This window comes from Ipomoea nil, unplaced genomic scaffold (assembly GCF_001879475.1).
Source record: "Ipomoea nil cultivar Tokyo-kokei standard unplaced genomic scaffold, Asagao_1.1 scaffold2403, whole genome shotgun sequence".
Lineage (NCBI taxonomy): Eukaryota > Viridiplantae > Streptophyta > Magnoliopsida > Solanales > Convolvulaceae > Ipomoea > Ipomoea nil.
In genome coordinates, this window is record NW_017618831.1 from 44,528 (window position 1) to 65,000 (window position 20,473).

At 36.2% G+C, this 20,473-nt stretch overlaps 4 protein-coding genes across 4 annotated transcripts in view; all 4 read left to right on the forward strand.

Annotated features, from left to right (window-relative positions):
- Window positions 1–3,223: 3,223 nt before the first annotated feature.
- LOC109152208 (terpinolene synthase, chloroplastic-like) lies at window positions 3,224–5,810 on the forward strand. Its single transcript, XM_019299796.1, has 5 exons — window positions 3,224–3,440; window positions 3,714–3,993; window positions 4,376–4,769; window positions 5,408–5,625; window positions 5,797–5,810. Exons 1-5 carry the CDS (start codon window positions 3,249–3,251, stop codon window positions 5,808–5,810), a joined length of 1,098 nt encoding a protein of 365 aa, XP_019155341.1. The 5' UTR covers window positions 3,224–3,248.
- Window positions 5,811–6,074: 264 nt separating this feature from the next.
- Window positions 6,075–7,454, forward strand: LOC109152425 (myrcene synthase, chloroplastic-like). Its single transcript, XM_019300111.1, has 2 exons — window positions 6,075–6,321; window positions 7,044–7,454. The coding sequence occupies exons 1-2, from the start codon at window positions 6,166–6,168 to the stop codon at window positions 7,341–7,343; spliced, it is 456 nt and encodes a 151-aa protein (XP_019155656.1). The 5' UTR covers window positions 6,075–6,165; the 3' UTR covers window positions 7,344–7,454.
- A 3,698-nt stretch (window positions 7,455–11,152) lies between these two features.
- LOC109152420 (terpene synthase 10-like) overlaps window positions 11,153–20,473 on the forward strand; it is a 24,269-nt gene continuing 14,948 nt past the window's right edge. Inside the window, exons 1-3 of the mRNA XM_019300105.1 lie at window positions 11,153–11,350; window positions 11,446–11,722; window positions 12,089–12,482. Coding sequence (XP_019155650.1) covers window positions 11,156–11,350; window positions 11,446–11,722; window positions 12,089–12,482 — 866 coding nt within the window. The 5' untranslated portion in view covers window positions 11,153–11,155. The remainder of the gene's footprint in view (window positions 11,351–11,445; window positions 11,723–12,088; window positions 12,483–20,473) is intronic.
- Window positions 13,013–16,552, forward strand: LOC109152424 ((-)-alpha-terpineol synthase-like). Its single transcript, XM_019300110.1, has 5 exons — window positions 13,013–13,054; window positions 13,926–14,144; window positions 14,293–14,434; window positions 14,551–14,802; window positions 16,286–16,552. The coding sequence occupies exons 1-5, from the start codon at window positions 13,029–13,031 to the stop codon at window positions 16,292–16,294; spliced, it is 648 nt and encodes a 215-aa protein (XP_019155655.1). The 5' UTR covers window positions 13,013–13,028; the 3' UTR covers window positions 16,295–16,552.

Genomic DNA, 20,473 nt, shown 5'->3' on the forward strand with positions numbered 1-20,473 from the left:
CCCGTGGTTATCCTTATTGCTTATATTATGAACTTTAACTCTTTAATTAAGAGGGGTGTATTCAATCATGACTTTCATAGAGTTTTAAAGACTTTTATGAACTTTAAAAGTTTGGGGGTATTCAATTCAAACTTTTAGAGAGTCTTTAAAAGTCAGGCGATATTCAATCAAGATTTTTAAAGAGTTTTTAAAAGTCGTGTGGTATTCGATTAAGACTTTTTGAGAGTCTTTAAAAGTCACGTGGTATTCAAAAAGTTATGAACTTTTGTAGACTTTTTAATTTTAAGACTTTTGTAGACTTTTCCTTCTCAAATATAAATAGTTGAAATCCAACCACCAACTCCAAGATTTCAAAATTTTCTTTCTAACAACTTTGAATGTTTTCTCTCTCTATTTAAACTCTATTTTTCTCCTTGTTTAAACATTATAAACCTATCTAAATTTAATAAAATTAATTTTTTCTTCATTATCCCATATTTTCCTCATACCTAACACTCTACCAATTTTTTTCTCTCTCCTAAACTTTACAATCTTCCTCTAAAAATTCGAAATAATATTATTTTTACTTCATTATTGCTTGTTTATATTGATTTTTATTTTTTCAATGAATTTTTTATCCCTAATATTATTTTTGTTTCATAATATTCATATAAATACTTATATATTTTGATTTTTATTCTTTTTATGTTTATATTCGTAATATATATATTTTTTATTTTTAACAAGTTACTACGAATAGCGAACTACTATTCGCAACAACAATTTGGGGTTGCAAACAGTAGTACCTTCTTGTTGTTCGGAGTCTCTTATTACAAATATAATAGTTCTTTGCGTGATTCCTAACAATATATCAAGTATATATATATATATATATATATATATATATATATATATATATATATATATATATATATATATATATATATATATATATATATATATTATAAATATTAATTTTTTTTATTTTATGCAACTTGTAATTATATTTTTAAATATTTTATTTGATCTATTCTTTTATTATAAATTTTATTATTCAATATTATTATGAATTTCTAATGAAATAAATTTTTTTTTGTTTATTAATAATATATATAAGTAATTAGCATATAAGTCTCAACCTACATACTATGGAGATAAATAATAATGTTGAGAATGTTGATGTGGGTGAAGAACTATATAATAAGAAAATTTTATGATATATTATAAATGTTTTGTAAGAAAATTATATAAATGATAAGAATCAAAATCATTGAAAGTTTGTAAGGATGTATTCAATTTAGAATTTCAATGACTTTTGTAGACTTTTTAAAATAAAAAGTTGATAAAAGTCTATGAATGTTTTTTATATAGACTTTTATAGAGTCTTATAAAGTTTTAAAAAGTTTTGAACAACTCTATGAAAGTCAATGAAAGTTTTTTAAAATCTACCATTATAAAAGTCTTTAAAACTCTATAAAAGTCATGATTGAATACACCCCCCTAAGTGAAAGAGTGAAAATTGTGAGTGCATATAATAGAATTTGATGTATTCTTTTAAGACAAATTTGTTCGGTTGGAAAATGGGATATTTTAGTGATTTAGGGTGTGTTTGAAAATCTGGAAAATGAGTTCTGGAAATCATTTTCCATGTTTCCATTGTTTGGATGTGCCTGGAAAATCAAGTCAACGGAAATCATTTTCCATTGACTTTGGAAAATAGGCTTGTTTTGGATGAAAATGACTTCCCCTTTTTTTGGGAAGTCATTTTCCAACTTTTACACCAACATCATCAACACCATACCACCACCACCTCACTACCACCATCACCACCACTACTGTCGCCACCACTACCACTATACCACCGCAACCACCGCCACCACACCACCACCATCACACCACCACCAACACCATACCACCGCAACCACTACCACCACCATCAACACCATACCACAGCCGCCACCACCACCATACCACCGCCACCACACCACCACCATCACACCACCACCACTACCACCGCCGCCGCCACTACCACCATCATACTACCGCAACCACCGTCGCCGCCGCTACCACCACCACTACCACCACCGCTGCGGCGGCCACCACCACCGTACCATCGCAACCACCGTCGCCGCCGTCGCCACCACCGCAACCACCGCCACCACCACCACACCACCATTACCATCACACCACCGCCGTCGCCACCACCACGACCATACCACCGCCCCCACCACCACCACCATACCACCGCAACCACCGTCGTTGCCGCCACCATACCACCGCAACCACCGCCACCACACAATCACCACCACCACCATACCACCGCAACCACCGCCACCACACCATCATCACCACCACCACTGCCACCACCGTTATACCACCACCAATTATTATTATTATTATTATTATTATTATTATTATTATTATTATTATATAACAAATAACACCACTACCACACCACCACCACCACCACCATAATATTTTTGATATATTATTAGTTATTTTTTTATTATATTTAAAATTATTATTGTATTATTATATATTATTATACATGTTGTAATATTCTAAATAAAATAATTAAAATGTTTAATTATATAATTCTGCTCGATTTCCAAAAAATGAACCAAACACACAAAAACAGTTTGTCAGAATACAACCAAACACGAAAAAGGAAAATGTTTTCCGGAAAAAAACATTTTCCAGGAGTCATTTTCTTGCTTTCCAAACGGTCCCTTACATTAAAGCTGCCTGCATTTCCAACACAATTATATTGAAAACATTGGACGATGATGTTTCTTTTAATGTATCATGTTTCTCTGTTAATGAGCATACCTGCAAAGCTTGTTTTCCAGTTGGTCCATTTAGCGGTTGGCCGGGAGATCAGGCCACGGCTTCTTCCAATTGGTCGTCAACTGCATGAATTATATTATCTGCATGCATGCATGCAAAGTTTGTTCAGTTGTTCCTGTTAATTGGTCCATTTAGCTGTTGGGAGATCAGAGCTTCTTCTGGTTGGTCTATTTAGCCGGTGGTTGAATTGGTTGGCCGGGAGGTAAGAGTTTCTTCCGATTGGCTAACAGTGATCTATAAGCAACATGCATGCAAAGTTTCTGATATCTTCTTTTGATTGGTCCATTTATAGGTTGACGGAAACCCATAGCTAAATTGATATCTCTATAAAAGCTGGCTAAGTGGCAACCCAAAACTCACAATCCTCCATAACTATTCAGTGATAAAGTAAACAAATTAAAAGGAAAAACAAGTGTTATTCAATGGCTTCAATTGCGAATGTGCTTTCATCTTTCACTCACAAACTTTCTTCCCGTCCAAAATCTCATACCTCTTCCTTTCGCATGTCTTATCAGACCACAACAACAACAACAATTCCAAGAAAATCTGCAAATTATGGACCTCCCACCTGGGATTTCAATTTCATTCAATCACTCAACACCAATTCTTATGCTGTAAGCAATTATCTATATATTTATCACACTGCTGGAAATTATGTAATTTCCGACACCTCAAAGTGATTTTAAATAAAGTTGAAAGCAAAAAGTGGTCGGAAATAGCAACAAAGATTTTTCCGAATACCAAGAGTGGTCGGAACAAGGCTTTTGACTTGATTTAACTTTTAAGATCACTTTCAGGTGGTCGGAAATTCCATAATTTCCAGCAGTGTCATCTTTACTACACTTATATTCATACTTAATTTCTGGGTAACATTCTTAATGGTTGAGGGTGAGAGGTTTGTTACGCGGCGCGACGAGTTGAAGGAGAAAGTGCAAGATTTGCTGAACAGTGAAGAGATTAAAGAAGCGGAGAAAATAGAGATGATTGATCAGCTGCAGAAGTTTGATTGTTCTTACCATTTTCTGGACGAAATCAATGCAGCTTTGACGGATATCTATACGAAGAAGAGTGGTTATAACAATTTCAAGTCATCAGAAGAGAAGGACCTGTATTCCACAGCTCTTGAGTTTAGAGTTCTCAGACAAAATGGCTTTGATATTTCTCCAGGTTGTAATATAATAATATAATTCTCTATATATATACCCCTGAGTCATATGGACAGATGGGTCATTGAATGCTTGAGATTATCGCTAAGCATCGCGAACTATGCAAGTGAAGTGAACGTACAGTTGCGCAGTTACTGTTGCACAGTAGTGAAATTTAAGCCATTGATCTCAACTATTCAATGGTCCAGCTCTGTCCACACGAACTCATAGGAAAGGATGGCCCAGCTCTGTCCACGCAAACTCATGGAAAGAGATGTATGCATGTATTTGACCCTTTTGCCCAACAATTATATATATATATATATATATATATATATATATATATATATATATATATATATAACATTATGAATTCTTTTAACATCTGATTTGCATGCATGCAGAGGTATTTGAGGGTTTCATGGATGGGAAGAGGCTTGATTTTAATCCCAAACTTGGTGAAGATACTAAGGGATTATTAAACTTATATGAAGCATCCTTTCTATCAAAGGAAGATGATACAATTTTGGAAGTGGCTAGAGATTTTTCTGGCAAGCATCTCAAACAGGTCATCAAACATGACCAAAACCTCAATGACCCCAAACTATTGCCACATGTCCAACGTGCCTTAGCCCTCCCATTGCACTGGAGGGTGCCCAGGATGGAGGCTAGATTCTACATTGATTCCTTTGACCTAGGAAAAACAAACTCCAATAATTCCACCCTTTTGGACTTGGCTAAAGTAGACTTCAACATTGCTCAAGCTGTGTATCTAAAGGATTTGAAATTCGTGTCCAGGCAAGTCCCTATATATATGGCCAAGTTCCAGTGCAGCCCGATCTGAAGGTGCTGTCAGTGCAGCTTTATCATTAGTTATATGAAAAAATGCACTAATAGTTTTAATTAAGAAACGCACAACAATGAAATGCACCATATCTCACCACACCTCACTGTGCGTTTTCAAACACCGTGTGGTGCATTCACTACTAGAAGTTATGGAATTTACGACCACCTGAAAGTGATCTTAAATCAAGTTGAAAGCAAAAAGTGGTCGGAAATAGCAGCAAAGGTTTTTCCAGATACCAAAAGTGGTCGGAACAAGGCTTTCGACTTGATTTAAGATCACTTTCAGGTGGTCGGAAATTGCATAATCTCCAGTAGTAATTTATGCCGGTGCGTTTTGTGGTGATGCGTACCTGATGGTGCGCTTTGTGGTGCATTTAATTTTTGTGCGTTTTTTTAACACTATTGGTGCATTTTTGCATAACTAATGATGAGACCGCATTGACAGCACATTTTGTAACACTATTAGTGTCTGACCGCATTTGAGCTGACATATATATTATTGTATTTTGCAATAATTTCTTCTTCTTTCTGTCTCAAATATTGCCTACTGAACGCTAAGCTCGTGCGGGCCGTAATGATTCCTAAAACAGGTGGTGGAAGGATTCATGTATTACTGAAAAGATGGAATTCGTGAGGGATAGAGCGGTGGAGAATTTCATATGGGCACTGGCAAAACACCCTTCCCAAAGCATTCAAATGGCAGAAGAACAGTGGGCAAGCTCGACATTCTTCTTTGCACGGTTGATGATTTGTATGACATTTATGGTACTACAGAAGAATTGCAACTCTTCACCGATACCGTTGAAAGGTAACTATATAATATATTAATTCATTCTATCTCTTTTATGTAACGATCATTTCATGTCTTATTAACCTAAAACTTATCATTATATCATGAATTAAGGTGTAGTACTTTGTATTATATTATGAATTTTGTTCAAAACGATATTCAAATTATATAACATCTTTATTATTTCAGGTGGCCCGATGTAACAGAAGTTGGGCATCTCCCAGAGAAGATGCGGTTTTGTTACTTTGCACTCCACAACTTTGTTAACGAAGTAGCATATGATATTCTTAAAGAACATAATATCCTTATTATACCTTATCTACGAAAAGAGGTATTTCTTTTTTTTTTTCTTTTTTTTTTCAAATCCTGATTGACAATCGGGATTAGCCTTTACTTTTTTTTTTTTTTTTTTTATAGAAAAATTATGTTCTCATTTAATTTTACTCGTTTTGAATGCATGAGTAGTGATTGGCCCTTTGCAAAGCACACTTACAAGAAGCAAAATGGGCCCACAGTGGAGTGATCCCACCCTACGAAGACTACATTGAAAATGCATGGATGTCAATAGGAAATAATCTAGTATTACTGCATGCTTTTATCCATGTCAACAACCCACTGAAGGAGAGTGACATACAATACCTCACAAAGTACCCTGAAATAGTTCGCTTGTCATCTATCCTCCTCCGTCTTCCAAATGATAAAGGAACTTCAAATGTAAGTATAAACTCTTTATTTATTTATTTTGGGTTAGGAGCGAAACTTGTAGTCCCTATTGTATGACTGTGTTGTCCATATACCAGCCAGCCAATTGACTGCTCTCGTTGGGAGTTGAACACTAGTGACTATTGTATGCATTATGTTGCCTATGCACCCGTTGAGAGTCTAACATTAACATTAGTCACTGATGTCATACCAGCCAATTGACTGCTCTCACTGGAAGTCGAACATTAGCTAGTCACTACTGTATGCACTGTGTTGCCCATACCAGCCACAAAGAGTCAATTGACTATTCCTGCTGGGAGTCGAACATTAGTCACTATTGTATGCACTCATTAGTCATACCAGTCAATTGACTGCTCTCATTGGAAGTCAAACATTAGTCACTACTATATGCACTCACTAGTCATACTAGCCAATTGATTGCTCTCGCTAGGAGTCGAGCATTAGTCACTATTGTATGCATTGTGTTGCCCATACCAACTACAAAGAGTCAATTGACTGCTCCTGCTAGCTAGGACTCGAACATTAATCACTATTGTATGCACTTTGTTGGCCATATTAACCCCAAAGAGTCAATACCAGACCCTTAGCTCAAACTCATGGGTCATGACCTCCTAGCTATTTGAGAGAGTCAATTCATGCTACTTGACCAAAAGGTCATTGGCTAATTACTGCTATATATAAAACCATATTTCTTTATTTTTCTTTGATTTCAGTATGAGATGAAAAGGGGTGATGTACCAAAAGCAATACAATGTTACGCAAATGAGGCTAAAGTATCTTTCGAAGAGGCTCGTGATTACGTTGATGGTCATATCAATGAAACATGGAATAAAACCAATAAATTTCTATTTGAAGATGACACTTTGCCTAAAACATTCGTTCCAGTTACCCAGAATGTTGGCAGAGTATCTCTGTGCATGTATCAATATGGAGATGGGCATAGCTTCAGGAACTTAGAGACTAATAATCGTATCCATGCTGCTTTGTTTGATCCAATTCCTCTAATAATATAGCCATGATGAAAATGTATGTTTGTGAACAATAAAAATGTATGCTTGTGGAATGGATTATTGGTGTTGTTGAGGAATTAAATCATTCTATTTAATGGCGTATGGTTGGTACTGAATATATATGTCAAAGTGTCTAAACACTATGGGTACCCAATGAGTAAATGAGAAACAAAATGTACCATAAAGTTGGGAAGGATCCATACTCTGAAAGGCCTAACTTTTATCAAGATTAAGCGCTTAAAATTATGCCAAAACAATAATATTTCTGGGAACCAGAATAAAAGATAAATTATTGTGTAGACTATTATATGGACCATAATAAAAAAGTATATTTTTAATATACTAAATGTATATTATTTTCTATTGTATGTACATTATATAGTATAATGTACACTTAGTACAAAAATAATGTACATCTTCTGAATACAATGTACATTATTTTTATACTGAATGTACATTATTTTTGTACAAAATGTATATTATTTTATAATATACAAAATATGATTCATACAACTTGTGTGAACCATGACCCATACAATAATGATTGTGAAATGTATAAAATACATCTTACGCAAGTCCCAAGTACGACTTTTCTATTTTGCTATATGGCATAATACGCACGTGGTAGACGCATATACATTATCAAGGCACCATGGATGGCCTGAATATACAATAACGGGGTGTTTGGTTGGCATGAATTGCGTTGGAGTTGAATTGCAATTCAATAAAATGATAAACTACATTGTTTAGTTGGAGGGAATGACAATTCCATAGAATTGCAATTCCCTCAATTCATTGAATTGCAATTCACAGGTCCCCTATGAATTGCAATTCAATGAATTCATGCAAAGGGAAAGAGAAGAAAAAGACATATTTATCCTTGAATGTTATTATTAATATTATTGCGCAAAGGGTATTTTAGTCTTTATATCACTTCTCTCATTTTCATTATTTCTCCCTACCAAACAATGTAATTGTAATTCATACTTTATTCCCACCTTATTCTTTTCCTACCGAATTACAATTCCTTTCTCCCTTAATTCCTTCTTTCCAACCAAACACACCGTAAAGCTTGTAACAGCTTGCAGTGCCATTTGAAATACAAAGCAAAAGCCCTTTTTTTTTTTAATGCAGGCAATCTTGATTATCCACCGTCTTTTTTGTCTATACATCTTCTCCGGCGAGATACTGGCCGGAACAATGGTATATCAGGCAAGAATCATGGGCCTCGGTCAACGTAAGATCTGCACGTGGCTCAAAAACTGTCCTTATATTAGCATTTTTTGGTTTGTGTGCAGGTTGATTCCATAGCAGTCGCTGAGTTTTTTTTTTTTTTTTTTTTTTTTTTTTTACTTTCTTTTTTGAGAAAGTCACATGGGAGACAATTGCCTTGTATTTTAGATTTTTGAGCCTTTTATATGGCTATTTGTAGATAATAATGTAGATAAAGTCACGTGGGAGACAATTGCCTTGTATTTCAGATTTTTGAGCCTTTTATATAGCTATTTTATATTCGACCGCATGGGGCTTCTTGCGCAAATTATGCCGTGGACTCGTGTCTATACTGCATTGTGGACACGAGTCCAAAACGACGTCGTTTTCAAGAAAAATGTAGCATTCTAGTTTAAAAAATAAAATTGATTTTGTCTCGTCGTTAACGACGTTATTCGTTTGTGGCATTATGAATGTACAGTTATGGAATTATGAATGTATAGTTATGGAATTATGAATGTACGTTATGAAATTATGAACACAGAACTCTGACATTATGAACTTACAATTATGAACATATAGTGATAAAATTATGAACACAGAGCTCTAAAATTGTGAACATAGAGCTTCAAAAATTATGAATGTACAATTATGGAATTATGAATGTACAGTTATAGAATTATGAATGTACAGTTATGGAATTATGAATGTACAGTTATGCAATTATGAACACAGAGCTCTGACATTATGAACTTACAATATGAACATACAGTGATAAAATTATGAACATAGAGCTCTAAAATTGTGAACATAGAGCTTTGAAAATTATGAATTTACAGTTATTGAATTATGAATGTACAGTTACAGAATTATGAATGTACAGTTATGAAATTATGAACACAGAGCTCTGACATTATGAACTTACAATTATGCACATATAGTGATAAAATTATGAACATATACTCCTATAACGAAACGGTCTGAAATTAAAAAAAATGGAAGATAACGGTGCCACTAACGGCACTGTTACCGTGTCCATATTGCATGCTGGACACGGGTCCATAGCATAACGATTGGGCTGCTTGGGCAAATTATAATGTGGAACTGTGAACATAGTTTTAAAACTATTCATAATTATGAATACATAGTTCAAAAATTATAAATATATACTTCTATAATTATGAACATAGAGTTGTAAATATAATTATGAATATATAGTACTGTAGTTATGAATATAGAGATTAAATAATTGTGAATATGAAGTTTAAAAATTATGAATATATAGCTTTATAATTATGAACATATAGTTCAGTAATTATGAATATAGAGTTCTGTAATTGTGAATATAGAGTTGGATAATTATGAATATGAAGTTCAAAAATTATGAATATATAACTTTATAGTTATAAACATATAATTCAATAATTATGAACATAGAATCATGTCCACCTATTCCACAGCATAACGATTGGACTGCTAGGATATAAAATTATGTGGAAGAATTTGCCATGATGCACCTGTGCAAAAGTGCATCACTGTAATAATTGTAGTTAGTAGTATTATATTTATCAGTGTTGCTCTATTACAATACAGTATCTGTTCATAACTACTTTCTCAACCTACTGAAGAATAGAGAGTCAATAGCGTTTCTACTCAAGCGAATTCAACTTGATACTATTGGACCACAAGTTCTTTGGTAGTAGTGTTGATTGTTAAACTAACCACGCACTAACACCCATTACCCCTCTAACTTTAATTAAACAATCCATTAACCCACTAACTTAATTACACTAATTAACAATAACTAAACCGGTTAGCTGTCATAAAAAATAAAAAAATAAAAATAAAACACGTGGTTAATAATATTATAATAACATTATTATTAGAACACATAGAACACAGTTGAATTGGTATCGGAGACATGCAGGATATTCACTCTGTATGATTTCTCTAGAGTTAATACCCAAAATCGTCCTCGACTATAGTGATTTTTCTCAATTTCGTCCTAAACGACTTTGGTGACCTAATATCATCCCAAACTTTTGTGTTTCGCTCAATTTAGTCCCAGACTTTTGTGTTTTTGCTCAATTTAGTCCCTCATTTGTTATTCTTCCATTTGGTGTTAAATAAATAGACAATTCAGTAATTTTAATATTGGCATCTCTTTACTCATAGACATGTGAACTGCGAAATCCCTTTTTTTTTTACGAATTACCCCCAGAATGACTCCTAAAACTGCGAATATAAAATTTGATTTGCAGGTTCGGGAGTAATTCTGGATGTAATTTGTACAAGAAAGAGGAATTTCGCACTTCACAAGTTGAAAGTAAAGAGAGATCAATATTGACATTATTGAATTGTCCCTTTATTTAACACCAATTTGACGGAATAACAAATGGAGGACTAAATTGAGCGAAACACAAAAGTCTGGGACAATATTAGGCCACCAAAGTCGTTTAGGACGAAATTGAGAAAAACCACTATAGTCGAGGACGATTTTGGGTATTAACTCGATTTCTCTATAAAAGCTGGCTAAGTGGCAACCCAAAACTCACAATCCTCCATAACTATCCAGTGATAAAGCAAAAAACAAGTGTTCTTCAATGGCTTCAATTGCGAATGTGCTTTCTTCTTTCACACACAAACTTCCTTCCCCTCCAAGATCTCATATCTCTTCCTTTCGCATGTCTTATCAGACCACAACAAAAACAACAACAATTCCAAGAAAATCTGGAAATTATGGGCCTCCCACATGGGATTTCAATTACATTCAATCACTCAACACCAATTCTTATACTGTAACCAATTATCTGTATATATATATATATGTTTATCATCTTTACTACTCTTATATTCATAGTTACTTTCTGGGTAACATTCTTAACGGTTGCAGGGTGAGAGGTTTGTTACGCGGCGCGACAAGTTGAAGGAGAAAGTGCAAGATATGCTGAATGATGGAGAGATTAAAGAAGCAGAGAAAATAGAGATGATTGATCAGCTGCAGAAGTTTGATTGTTCTTACCATTTTCAGGACGAAATCAATGCAGTTTTGACGGATATCTATGCGCAGAAGAGTGGAAATAATTTCAAATCATCAGAAGAGAAGGACCTGTATTCCACAGCTCTTGAGTTTAGAATTCTCAGACAAAATGGCTTTGATATTTCTCCAGGTCATAATATAATAATATAATTCTCTCTATATATAGACTCATGATCAAATGAGTCCACCCTTCCCATGAGTCCACGTGGACAGATCTGGATCATTGAATGCTTGAGATTAATGATATAGATTTCTATAAGCATCGCGAACTATGCAAATGAAATGCACGAACGTACAGTTGCGTGACAGTTGGTGAAATCTAAGTTGATCTCAACTATTCAATGGTCCAGTTCTGTCCACACATGGTCCAACTCTGTCCACACGAACTCATGGGAAGGGATGTATGCATGTATTTGACCCTTTTGCCCAACAATTCTATATATATATATATAACATTATGAATTCATTAACATCTAATTAATTTGCATGCATGCAGAGGTATTTGAGGGTTTCATGGATGGGAAGAGGCTTGGTTTTAATCCCAAACTTGGTGAAGATACCAAGGGATTGCTGAATTTATATGAAGCATCATTTCTATCAAAGGAAGATGATACAATTTTGGAAGTGGCTAGAGATTTCTCTGGCAAGCATCTCAAACAGGTCATCAACCATGACCAAAACCTCAATGACCCCAAACTATTGCCACATGTCCAACGTGCCTTAGCCCTCCCATTGCACTGGAGGGTCCCCAGGATGGAGGCTAGATTCTACATTGATTCCTTCGACCTAGGGAAAACAACCTCCAATAATTCCACCCTTTTGGACTTGGCTAAAGTAGACTTCAACATTGCTCAAGCTGTGTATCTAGAGGATTTGAGATCCGTGTCCAGGTAAGTCACCATTATATATATATATACATACACATATATATAGGGCCATGTTAGCGCGCGCGGCCCGATCTTAACGTGCTCAGTGCAGTTTTACCATTAGTTGTGTAAAAATGCACCAATAGTGTTAAGAAATGCACAAAAAGGAAATGCACCAATGCACCACACATCAAAAAATGCATCATATCTCATCACACCTAATGGTGCATTTTCGAACACTGTGTGGTGCTTTTATGCGTTTTGGGGTGATGTGTACCTCATGGTGCATTTTTTGACACTATAGGTGCGTTTTTGCATAACTAATGATGAGGCCGCACTGACCGCACGTTTTGGAACACGTACTATTGGTGTCTCGTTGCATTTGAGCTTTTATATATATATATATATATATATATATATATATATATATATATGCTATTGCATCAACCCTATTATCGTGTGGAGAGATATGAGTTATTGAATACTTAAGGTCAATGAAAAACCAACCTCAGATACCACATCCTTTTGGAGTTGGCTAAATTAGACTTCAACATTGTTCAAGCTTTGCATATGGAGGACTTAAAATTTATGTCAAGGTATATATGTAGGTTACCGGTGGGAGTTAGGGTTGGTCCTATCATTGTATAGGCCCGAACAAAGTAAAACAAAAATAAATATAAAGTCATAAATTTGAAAAAAAAAAAAAAAAAAAAAAAAAGACACTAGATTATTAGAACCCTTTCAGCATTGTGTCTTAGGCAAGGCCCAGTCTGCCCTTGCCCAAGGTAACGCCCAGTGAGGAGTCACAGTGGGGTATCTGTCCCCATTCTCTCACCCAACATATATTGTATATATATTAAGTATACCAAAATTTAAGCAAAGGGTAATTTGACTTAGATGGTAAGGTCATTATTTCCATATATAATATGAAATGATCCGTGGTTTGAACCCTAAAGCACTTAATTTTGTATTCGAATATTTTAATATCATAGTGAGAATTTTAATTAGCTTTTTTATTTGTAACATTGTGATTTCTTCCTCCCACCCCACCCCCATTTTTTAATATTAATAGTGAGATGAGTGATATTTTGATTTTGACATTTTTAATATTAATAGTGACAATTCTAATTGAATTTTTTATTTGTAACATTGTGACTTCTTCTTTCTTTTTTTTTTTTCTTGTTTAATTTTTTTTTTTTTAAATATCTCAATAATTTTAACCTTTAATTTTGCCCCCACTGGAGAAAATTTCTGGATCATATCCATCCCTGGTTACGCCTTACTATGTAGGGTAACCTTAAACCAGTCAATCACTAAATTATCCTCCTTTTTATTTTTAAATTTTTTTTGGGATAAAACAACCACATAATGCCTTTGACTCATTCTAAGTTGAGTTACTATCATAAATACTTTAGTTAGGCTAAGCTATTCTTGTTTACTTTACTCTAAATTAACCTTGCAATTCAGGTGGTGGAAGAAATCACTAATACCAGAAAGATTAACATTTGTGAGGGATAGAGTGGTAGAGAATTTCTTTTGGACAGTCGGTTCGAGCTCCGACCCTAAGTATGTAAACTGCAGAAAAATAGGAGCAAAGCTCAATTGTTTCATTTGCACAATTGATGATATGTATGATGTTTATGGTACCTTGGATGAATTGCAGCTCTTCACTGATACCATTGAAAGGTAACCTTTTATATATATATATATATATATATATATATATATATATATATATATAGGGAAGGGATAAGTGCGGGAATGATTTCCCGTGCGGTTGTGCGGTTGGGCGCATATTAAGCATTAAACTGATGCACAAATTCAAATTTTTCAGATGGGTTGATGTTACAGAAATAGGACATCTCCCAGAATACATGAGGTTTTGCTATTTGGCACTCAACAACTTCGTCAATGAAGTCGCATTCGATGTTTCTAAGGAACATGGCATCTCTATTGCACATTACCTCAAAAAAGCGGTATTTTTTTTATTATTTTAATTAAAAATTATAAATCTAATTTTAATCAATTAATTAATAACTAATATCACGTTATATAATTTAAATTTTAATTTTTTTTATGAGTGCATGAACAGTGGGCAGATCTATGCAAGGCATATTTACAAGAAGCAAAGTGGTACCACAGTGGATACACCCCAACCTTTGAAGAATACATTAAAAATTCATGGATTTCAATAAGTTGTCCTCTAATATTAGTTCATGGGTTTTTCTATGTCAACAACCCAGTGGATGATGTTGCTGCCCACAATTGCTTGACAGATTATCATGAAATAATCCGTCTGTCAGCTATGATCCTTCGTCTTGCAAATGATAAAGGCACCTCACCTGTATGTATAAATTCCTTTTTAATTTTTTTAATTCGATTTGTTTTTGGGATTTTAAGGAAATTCACAACCACTATATGATGATGCTCTGGATAATAGATCTTAAACTACATGAAAGGTAAACAACACACTAGACAAATTAGGTATGATGGGCTTAACCAAGAAGGTGCGGGCAAAAATCAATCTTTATGTTGTGGAACTGTGTCCACCTTGCAAGGTGGATACAGTTCTATATTCATAATTACTGAACTATATGTTCATAATTATAAAGCTATATATTCATAATTTTTGAACTTCATGTTCATAATTTTTGAACTCTATATTCACAATTACAGAATTCTATGTTCATAATTATAAAGCTATATTCATAATTTTTGAACTTTATATTCACAATTATTGAATCTCTATATTCATAATTACATAACTATATATTCATAATTATGTTCAAAACCCTATGTTCATAATTATAGAACATATGTTCATAATTTTTGAACTATATATTCATAATTACGAACAATTTTGGAACCGTGTCCACCACAACATAATTTGCCGGCAAAAATTGATGAACATTGATGAACACCCCTGATTAATTTTGTTTTGAATTGTGTTACATTTGTCACTTGTGTGAGATCATCTTACGGATCCTTATCCGTGAAACGGGTTGGATCAACATGCAAATGTCATAAATATATACTCAAATGTTTGTTACTTATAAGCGAAAATGTAATATTATTTTCCATCAAAAGTATTACATTTTCCCTAATAATAAGTAATGTTGATAAGTATCTCTTACTTATAAGAGAAAATATAATACTTTTTTGAGAAAAAATGTAATACTTTTAAATCAAAATGTAAAAGTATTAAATTTCCTCATATAAGTAATAAATACTTTATTTTTAACTAGCATTACATTTATGTGTATAAGTATTACATTTTTATTTTGATCCGACCCGTCCAATCCAGTCTTATAGTGAGACGGTCTCAGTGTCTAACACAAGTTTTTGGTACAATAAAAATTTTTTGACGATAAGGGCAACCCACAATCACTACCCGGTGTTGTGCATGGGGTCAATCTTATCTTGTGACCTTAACTGGCAAAAAAAAAGTACAAGAAAGTAAAACAGCTTATATTGTCCATAGCAAATCAACTCAAATCAAGAAAGTCGACCCTAACTAACAAAGGACAACAATAAATTAAACAATCTAAGTTGTCCATATATAAAATCATAACTGACCAATTCAAATTAAGAAAGTCAATATGTCACGGGAAGTTGAACTTGGACCTTGTGTTTCTTAAACCAACGGTATGACTGGGCCGGGTTGCCTCAGTTCTTTTATATTCTTGATTATTACTAAACTTTTTCTATATTATTATATGTATGTCTTTATGTTTTTTTTGTTTTTAATATTCTTGGAGATATACATATGCAAGTTCTTTACTCGTTATTTTCTTTAAAAATACAATGTTACATGGGTGAGACTAAAGCTTCTGTGAACGAGGCTCGTGGTTTCATTGATTTGGAGATGAATGAGATATGGAAGAAAATGAATAAAGTTGGAATTGAAGGTGGTAGCCCTTTCTCCGGAACATTCATTGAAGCTGCGATGAACACTGGCAGAATGGCTCAGTGCATGTATCAACATGGAGATGGGCATGGCATCAATAATTTTGAGACTCAGACTCGTATCCAAACTCTACTCTTTGAACCTATTCCTCTAATATAGCCCTTATGAAAATGTTTACGCGATGGTTTGTCGTGGTAACCATAAGGTTACAATTTCGATTTTCAGCTTTTTTAGTTTGAACTGATCAGTTATGGATAATCTATGTTGGTTTGCCCTTGTGGTTCTTTTACTCATTTACCGGCAAAGATCACAAGTCGAGATTTATCCAGTGCATAGTAGAGTGTTGAATATTGGGAACATGAGATGTTTGCATACTACCTTCTTCTCACCATTCACAAATCACATCTATCATTTGGTAGGTAGAAGCATTTACTTTTACATTAAAGCTGACTGCATTTCCAACACAATTGAAAACATGTGACGATGTTTCTTTTAATGTATCATACCAGCCAATTGACGACTACTCTCACTAGGAGTCAGGCATTAGTCACTATTGTATGCACTGTGTTCGAACATTAGTCACTATTGTATGCACTATGTTGCTTATATTCGAGTCAATTGATTGCTCCCGTTGGGGTCGAATATTAGTCATTGTTGTATGCACTGTGTTCAAACATTAGTCACTACTGTATGCACCCATTAGTCATACCAGCCAATTGACGACTACTCTCACTAGGAGTCAGTCATTAGTCACTACTGTATGCACTGTGTTCAAACATTAGTCACTACTGTATGCACTCATTAGTCATACCAGCCAATTGATGGTCTCGCTGTGAGTCGAGCATTAGTCACTATTGTATACATTGTGTTGCCCGTACAGCCACAAAGAGTAGTCAATTGACTACTCCTGCTGGGAGTCGAACATTAGTCACTACTGTATATATGCACTACTGTGTTGCCCATACCAGCCACAAAGAGTTAATTAATATCGATCCCTGATGCTCGAACTCATGACATCCGGGAGAGTCATTTCATGCTACCTGAACACAAGGTCATTGGCTAATTACTGCTATATGTATAATCATATATTTCTTTATTTTTCTTTGATTTCAGTATGAGATGAAAAGGGGTGATGTACCAAAAGCAATACAATGTTACGCAAATGAGGCTAAAGTCTCTTTTGAAGAGGCTCGTGATTACGTTGATGGTCATATCAATGAAACATGGAATAAAATCAATAAATTTCTTTTTGAAGATGACACTTTCCCTAAAACATTCGTTCCAGTTACACAGAATGTTGGCAGAGTATCTCTGTGCATGTATCAATATGGAGATGGGCAAAGCTTCAGGAACTTAGAGACTAATAATCGTATCCATGCTGCTTTGTTTGATCCAATTCCTCTAATAATATAGCCATGAAAATGTATGTTTGGGAACAATAATGAAAATTTATGTTTGTGGAATGGATTATTGTTGTTGTTGTTGTTGAGGAATTAAATCATTCTATTTAATGTCGTATGGTTCATAGTGATGGAAGTTCAAAGTTTCAATTCAGTTGTAACTGTGAGAGATTACACGAGTGTATATCTCAGTACACCTCTAATCTCTCCTATCTATCAGGATACAAACTAAAGACTTATTCTAAAGCCACATATTACAAACTATAGATTGCAGAATAATAATAATAATAATAATAATAATAATAATACTCACACACCCCCTCAAGCACAAGGCTGGTGACGAACCACATTGAGCTTGTCTCGGAGAGCCACGAACCGCGTCCCTGGAAGCGGTTTGGTGAGAATGTCAGCAAGCTGGTCTTTGGTTGAAACAAAATTAAACACAAACTCCCCTGTCGCTACTTTATCACGGACGTGGTAGTCGATCTCAACATGCTTCGTCCTGGCGTGAAAAACCGGATTAGCACAGAGGTACCTCGCCCCTAAATTATCACCCACAAACTGGACGGCTGACCCGTATGTAGACCCAACTCACGGAGAAGAGAGACAACCCACGTAACCTCAGCTGCCACATCAGCTAAGGCTTTATACTCTGCTTCAGTCGACGAGCGGGCCACAGTCCGTTGCTTCCGGGAAAGCCAGGAGTTGAGATTGGACCCAAGAAAGACTGCATACCCACTGGTGCTCTTCCTATCAACCGGACAGCCAGCCCAATCGGAGTCAGAATATGCCTGAATCGAGGTAGAAGTGGAAGCCGACAGTCGAAGCCCATAATCCACAGTGCCCTTGATATAACGTAACACGCGTTTGACCATGCCCCAGTGATCAACAGTCGGTGAGTGCATGAATTGACATAAGCGGTTAACAACATAAGATAAGTCCGGACGAGTGATAATGAGATACTGCAGGGCGCCGACTATGCGACGGTACTGAGTGGGATTATCAAACAGCTCATCAGACGGGGTAACCGCTTGCGTAGTGGATGCTGGAGTTGCTAGAGGTTTGCAATCTGTCATTCCGGCCCTGTTCAACAAATCATTCATATAACGCCGCTGGGACAAGACCATTCCTGCACTTGTGTGTAATGTCTCAATACCCAAAAAGAAGCCCGGTTTGCCGAGGTCCCTGATTTTGAAAGCTGCAGCTAGACGGTTAAGTAATGTGTTAACCAATGAGGAATTATTGCCCATCATGATGATGTCGTCTACATAGACCAGGAGGTAGACGCGAGACTCATCCGCGTTGTAGTAGAATAGAGAGACATCCGTCTTCGACGCACAGAACCCTGTAGTGAGTAAAAAATCATGCAGCTGTTTGAACCAGGCCCGCGGTGCCTGCTTCAGACCATACAGAGACCGCTGGAGCAAACAGACGTGATCTGGGTGAGCTGGATCTTCATACCCAGGTGGTTGTTTCATGTGGACTGTTTCAGCTAAGTGCCCATTCAGGAAGGCATTGTGGACGTCCAGTTGCCGTAGGGTCCATTTATGGGTGGTAGCCAATGATAGTAACATGCGAACCGTCGTTGGCTTGACCACCGGGCTAAAGGTGTCGAAGAAGTCTTCGCCGGCTACCTGATTGAAACCCTTAGCAACAAGGCGTGCCTTGTGCCGTTCAACTGCGCCATCAGCTATGCGCTTCGTGCGAAACACCCACTTGCACCCGATTATATTCATGTCTGGTTCGGGTGGAACAAGCCGCCAGGTGTTGTTATGGAGGAGAGAGTTGAACTCTTGATCCATAGCATCCCGCCAGTGCGGGTGGCCCACAGCCTGAGAGTAACACGTTGGGTCAGCTGTGACTGTTACTAAGGCCTGAAACTCCTCAGTAGTGCCGTGAGTCATGTGACGAAGCCGCATGTTGTGGTCCCTTTCCTGAGGTTGAGCTCTACCTCAGCCTCGACCTCGACCCCGACCCCGACCTCGACCTCGAGTTGCCAGTGTAGCAGGCTCAATGGCTAAAAGCGGGGTCTCCTGAGCTAACGGCACAAGGTCCGAGTCACGTGGTACAACAGTAGGAGTATGCACAGCGGGTACTAGAATTATTGGTCCAGAAGCCCATGGTGCGGATTGTGGCTCACGAACCCGTGGTGTTGTACCTGCAGCAAAAGGGAAAATCGACTTGTCAAATCGCACATGGCGACAGATATAAGTTTTCCCACTAGTTAGGTCCATGCACCTATACCCTCGAAAAGACGGTGGGTAGCCAAGGAAAACACAGACAGTGGAACGAAACTCTATCTTATGCCGATTGTACGGCCTTAGATAGGGGTAACATAAGCACCCGAAGACTCGTAAGAATTGATAGGGTGGTAGCTTTTTGTGGGCTCGGAAGTACGGGCTTTCAAATTGTAAAGCCGATGACGGGAGATAATTAATTAAGCACGTGGCTGTTTCGAATGCGTGGTCCCAATATTGTTGGGGGACCGACCCTTGGGCCATAAGAGCCAGACCTGTTTCAATGACATGCCTGTTGCGGCGCTCGACTCTTCCGTTTTGTTCGTGCGTGTAAGCACAAGATTGGCGATGATTAATGCCAAGGGACTGGAAGGTGGTATGTAGTTTTCGGTACTCACCCCCTAAGTCCGACTGAATAGATTTGATAGAGCGCGAAAACTGCCACTCTACCAACACACGAAACATATCAAA

Excerpts from the sequence above, each read along its gene's own strand:
- LOC109152208 (XM_019299796.1), top strand. The coding sequence starts at position 3,249 with ATGGCTTCAATTGCGAATGTGCTTTCATCTTTCACTCACAAACTTTCT. Across the intron at positions 3,441-3,713 it reads TCAACACCAATTCTTATGCT|GGTGAGAGGTTTGTTACGCG; the intron begins GTAAGCAATTAT and ends TTAATGGTTGAG. Across the intron at positions 4,770-5,407 it reads GATTTGAAATTCGTGTCCAG|GTGGTGGAAGGATTCATGTA; the intron begins GCAAGTCCCTAT and ends TTCCTAAAACAG.
- LOC109152425 (XM_019300111.1), top strand. The coding sequence starts at position 6,166 with ATGTCAATAGGAAATAATCTAGTATTACTGCATGCTTTTATCCATGTC. Across the intron at positions 6,322-7,043 it reads ATGATAAAGGAACTTCAAAT|TATGAGATGAAAAGGGGTGA; the intron begins GTAAGTATAAAC and ends CTTTGATTTCAG.
- LOC109152424 (XM_019300110.1), top strand. The coding sequence starts at position 13,029 with ATGGAGGACTTAAAATTTATGTCAAG. Across the intron at positions 14,145-14,292 it reads TTCACTGATACCATTGAAAG|ATGGGTTGATGTTACAGAAA; the intron begins GTAACCTTTTAT and ends CAAATTTTTCAG. Across the intron at positions 14,435-14,550 it reads CACATTACCTCAAAAAAGCG|TGGGCAGATCTATGCAAGGC; the intron begins GTATTTTTTTTA and ends GTGCATGAACAG.